The 5,400-nt window shown below is 38.5% G+C and overlaps 1 protein-coding gene across 1 annotated transcript in view; it reads left to right on the top strand.

Moving 5' to 3' along the window:
• The first annotated feature begins 1,818 nt into the window (after positions 1–1,818).
• The window catches only part of LOC106466832 (bypass of stop codon protein 1-like), a 74,522-nt gene continuing 70,940 nt past the window's right edge, over positions 1,819–5,400 (top strand). The window contains exon 1 of the mRNA XM_013927134.1: positions 1,819–1,963. Coding sequence (XP_013782588.1) covers positions 1,819–1,963 — 145 coding nt within the window. The remainder of the gene's footprint in view (positions 1,964–5,400) is intronic.

Genomic DNA, 5,400 nt, shown 5'->3' with positions numbered 1-5,400 from the left:
CTTGTCAAGATTACTTAACCTCTGAACAATGAAAGAATGAGAAAAGGAAACGTCAGTTGCCCTAATACAGTAACTGAATATTAAGAATGTAACAACTGTGTTATTATTTGGTCGAGCTTGTTGTGTGGTATTCATCTAAGTTACTTGATCATTCATGTATAGCTTGGTTCGAGTAATGCAGGCTGTAATGTGAATAAAATCACTCTATTTTTGTTACCTGCGCCACCGAAGGTGACGGACGTTATGTTTTCACACCTATGTGTGTGTGTGTGTGTTTGTCAGCAAGATTTCTAGATAACGGGTGAATCGATTTAGACGAAAACTAGTATACCTCTGAACTATGACCCAACTTAGAAGTGTCAATTTTTGGAGGGTCAAGGTCAAAGGTCAAAGTCACGAAGTTTCAAAAAAATCCCCATCTGTTAGCATAGGGACCGATTTTTCGAACTACATTTGCACTATAACTCAGTCAAAAATGATCGTATCTTGATGAAACTTGGTGAACGTATGTAGAATGTTATTCCCTATTGTCCTACCAAAAATGGTCCGTGTCCGTTGGTAACGACGGATATATGGACACATTTTCTGAGGGCCAGATATCATCAACGCTAGGTGGCGGAGGTTATGCGCTCTAAAGTTGTTGTTGTTTTTTTGTTTTTTTACATTAAACGCAGAAACGACTCCAGACAACGTGTGGTGACAGTACATGAAGTTTTGGTGACTCTAGCTTGAGACTGTGAACTTCGGGGTGTCTTAAATGTAGCCGATAACTAGCTATCTCTCTTTTTATGGGAAAAATCGACAAGGATACAGAGAACAAAATACATAAGCAACAACTAGTGAACATTATAAGCACCTGGTTGATTATATGGTGTTTCTACGAATCAGTAACAAAGTCCTACAACTAGTGAACATTATAAGTACCTGGTTGATTATATGGTGTTTCTACGAATCAGTAACAAAGTCCTACAACTAGTGAACATTATAAGCACCTGGTTGATTATATGATGTTTCTATAAATCAGTAACAAAGTCCTACAACTAGTGAACATTATAAGTACCTGGTTGATTATATGATGTTTCTATAAATCAGTAACAAAGTCCTACAACTAGTGAATATTATAAGTACCTGGTTGATTATATGGTGTTTCTAAGAATCAGTAACAAAGTCTTACAACTAGTGAACATTATAAGCACCTGGTTGATTATATGATGTTTCTATAAATCAGTAACAAAGTCCTAAACAAACATATATTATCCTACAGAGACGTTCTATTTTTATACACAAAGAAAAATTTCAACAAGAACTCCAAGCCAGTAGGATCGAAAGCTCTTTTCGTTTATTTTTTGAAACCAAAGAAATGAAACGTAATGCAGTTGACTCCACAAAGGTACCAAGAATGTGAGGGAAGGAACTCTTGTTTTCATCTGTGGTTTCACCTGGTCACTGGTTTTTCGACTGTCCTTAATATGTAATTCTAATACAACCTTCATAAACAGGCGATCGTTTAAGTGGAACATTACTACGATACCGAAACAGAAACTTGGGCCATAAGAAGAAAGGTGGAGGGTATTTTAGAAAGTTCTGAGATTAGATGCTTGGAATATATCTCGGATGAAGAATAAGAATAAGTGACGACATCAAGAATAAGATTGGAGTCTGTAAGATCACAGAAACAAAAAGAAGACTGAGATGGTTTGGACAGGTAGTACGAAATTAAGAAGGATGTTTAATGAGAGGATATGGGGGAAGTGGGTGGAGATACTAGGTGGACAGTGATATGGGAGAGGTGGGTGGAGAGACGACGTGGACACTGATATGGAAGAGGTGGGTGGAGAAACATGGAGGACAGGGATATGGATGGAGAGACGTGGTGGACACGGATATGAAGGAGATGAATGGATAGACGAGGTGGACAGGGGTATGAGGGAGGTCGGACCAACCAGAAATGATCCAAAGGACGGTAATCTATGGGGGGAAAAAAGACCAGAGCAGACGGCCCCTTACCAGAATGGGATTGAGATTGTAAGTAGAAGAGTGTAATCCAAACACAGTTGGTTTCTAAAAACAGGTATAAAAATTTCGTAAGCACAAAATACAAGAAGCCGTTTAGCAGGAAAAAAAACATGCTTCTGAAAATTTATTCAAGTTGACAAATAAGATTAAAACACTGGCACCTGAAAACAACCCTTTTACAATGCGGAATTTTATAAGCCGAACTTTTCTTTCTCTATAATTAGAGCAGATATCTGTATCGCCTCCCCCTGAGGAAAGCTGTACCAAGAAAAGTAGTGTCTATACGTTATGGTTTATAAAGTTTTACACACTGCTCGAGCTCTGGACACATACGAGACTAGGCGGAGAAAGCTAATTACAGAGTCTCACTTGTACAGGGAAAAGATACTCTTTCTATGCTATCCAGAATGAATTACTTTACAACAGCAGATTAACATGGGGTTGTTAAGGCTTCAAGAATGTGTGTTGTATTTATTAACACAGGGTGACCTGTCTATATTAAGAATGCTGCCATCCCCAGCAAACCTTGCACACTGTCCGGTCTGTAATTAGCGCTTTGAAATTAGATACAAACACGTGAGGGTCTGGCTTTTGTAAACCACACCACACCGGACCAACCATTTGTCCCGTACTGTAAAAAGGCTTTCCTTCTTTAAGATTGAAAACGTTACGAAAATTTTTTGAACAACAAAACGTTTTGTAAAATTATCATGTCAAAAAATAACGGTACTTGTTTATTTAACTGTTTGCCTACTTGTAAAGGAACTAATGGTCGCTTTAGTCACATATACACATCTATATCATTCAACCGTTTGCTCATGCAGATTATAAGATATGTTCATAATTGTGTTGAAAGATGGCGCCACTATATAAGCGAGAAATATTCCTTTTTTCGATGTGATGTTTGGAAAGCTCTAATAATCGGAATTATTCGAAAAACCCAAACACCAGGCCAAAACCTGTGTATGATAGAAAAACAACCTTGTTTTTTGTCCACGAAACAAAGAAATATAATGTAATAATTTATTATACTTTAACTGCCAATCCCACTTCTCTGACCAGTATAGTATAAGTAACAAATTTCTCTGAAGAAGTATGATAAACGTATATGTTATTCTACTACTGTCACTTCCACTAATCAGATCTAACTGTCTTTTGTTTGATTTCTAGAACATTTTAATTGAATTTTGTAGTTTTTGCAGTTTCATATCCTGTGTGAGTAATTGTTTGTTTGTTATGAATTTCGCGCAAAGCTACACGAGGGCTATCTGCGCTAGCCGTCCCTAATTTAGCAGTGTAAGACTAGAAGGAAGGCAACCAGTCATCACCACCCACCGCCAACTCTTGTGGCTACTCTCTTACCAACGAATAGTGGGATTGACCGTCACGTTATAACGCCCCCACGACTGAAAGGGCGAGCATGTTTAGTGTGATGGGGATTCGAACCCGCGACCCGCAGATTGTAAATCGGGCGCCTCCTACCCACCTGGCCGGCCCACTGTGTGAGTAATATTTCTGTATTTTTTGGAAATTCTGTGTGTCTGTATTGATTAAACAAAATCAAATTTTAAGCTGATTCCAATATATATATATATATAATTACTAATACATCGTTTAAATTCGTGGTTAGATCCCTGCCGTGAGCACGGTGAAGATAGTCTGTTGTTTGGTTTTTACGGTTATTAACAGATAATAAAGAAAATTTAATGCAGAACTAAGAAATACAAATATTGTTTATTTGTTTCGTAGCAAAGCGACACTGGGGGTATCTGCTCTGTCCACCTCGAGGAATCGAATCCCGGATTTTAGCGTTGTAAGTCCGTAATTGTCTAGTTAAAATAAATAAACAGAGTCTGTGTAATAATCACTAGAAGAGATTAAAAACGTCGCATCATCTGGGAAGACAGATTTGTTTGACGACATCTCCAAAGATTGAAGTATAGAAAACGACACATCAGCTTAACGACATCTTCCGAAGGGAGTGTAGAAAATGTCACATCAGCTGGGAAGTCAGATTAGCTTGACGACCTATTCTGAAGAAAGTATAGCAAAGGTCACACTATCTGGGAAGTCAGATTAGCTTGACGACCTATTCTGAAGAAAGTATTATAAAAGTCACACTAGCTTGGAAGTCAGATTAGCTTGACGACCTATTCTGAAGAAAGTATTATAAAAGTCATACTAGCTTGGAAGTCAGATTAGCTTGACGACCTATTCTGAAGAAAGTATAGCAAAGGTCACACTATCTGGGAAGTCAGATTAGCTTGACGACATCTTCCGAGGAAAGTATAACAAAAGTCATAGTAGTTGGGAAGTCAGATTAGCTTGACGACCTGTTCTGAATAAAGTATAGCAAAGGACACATTAGCTGAGAAGTTAGATTAGCTTTATGACATATTCTAAATGAATTGTAGAAAAGGACACATTAGCTGGTAAGTCAGAGTAGATTGACGACATCTTCCGAGGAAAGTATAACAAAAGTCATACTAGTTGGGAAGTCAGATTAGCTTGAGGACATCTTATTAGGGATGTATATCTAAGATCACATCAGTTGGGGGAGTAATATTAGCTTGACATCTTCTAAAGGGAAGTAGAAAACATTTCTTGAATGATCACTTAAAAACCTAGAGCTAAATGAGTTGTTTATTTAATTGGGGACGTTATTTTCCTCTTGACCATAATTTTATAGTCATTAACAGTGAATGTTGAATATGGAGGCTTAACATTGCTGGATCTTCGCAAGTAGTTGCAACCAGAATTCCCAGATGAAGCTGAAGATGTTAGATTTTCCAAGAAAGTAGATTCAGTAAGCAGCGTGATACACCTGTGTGGTGCTGAGGAGTTGTGGTTAGGGCCTCTGATCGTTTCAGTAACAGGAAAGATTTGAAACTTCACAGCTGGAGGGGCAAAAAGACGACTTAAGAGTACGACAATTAGTGGTTTAAGCGTGGAAGTCAAGAACTTCGCGCAAAGAAAAAATTAGATTACATAACAACAGCGAACTTGTAGTGAGACTGGAAGAAGGGGACCTTTTGTAAGATGACAAAAGAAACAATATGTCTTCCACTGGGACCTCCTGGAATGTAAACTGCGGTATGGGAGGAGCAGGAGGATAGGAGACTAGGTTATCGGTCTGTGAAATCAGCTTCTAAGCACGTGTAACAAGACACATTCAAGCACTACTATTCCAAAACACTGTTGGTGCTTCCCCCCCTCGCCCCACGGAGACAGAATAAAGGATCCGTCGGGTCATCGCCCCTTCTCGACAATAACAATGTGAAGATTGTAAGAAACAGATCATCAGAATGTACCACATAATCAGATCACAACCCAAAGGGTTCCTTATAGTCTGTGTCGATCCAGGAAAGGCCCTTAGTATTGTAG

Source organism: Limulus polyphemus, unplaced genomic scaffold (assembly GCF_000517525.1).
Source record: "Limulus polyphemus unplaced genomic scaffold, Limulus_polyphemus-2.1.2 Scaffold2393, whole genome shotgun sequence".
Classification (NCBI taxonomy): Eukaryota; Metazoa; Arthropoda; class Merostomata; order Xiphosura; family Limulidae; genus Limulus; species Limulus polyphemus.
The sequence above is the reverse complement of the archived record's forward strand: the minus strand, read 5'-3'. Positions and strand labels throughout refer to the sequence as shown.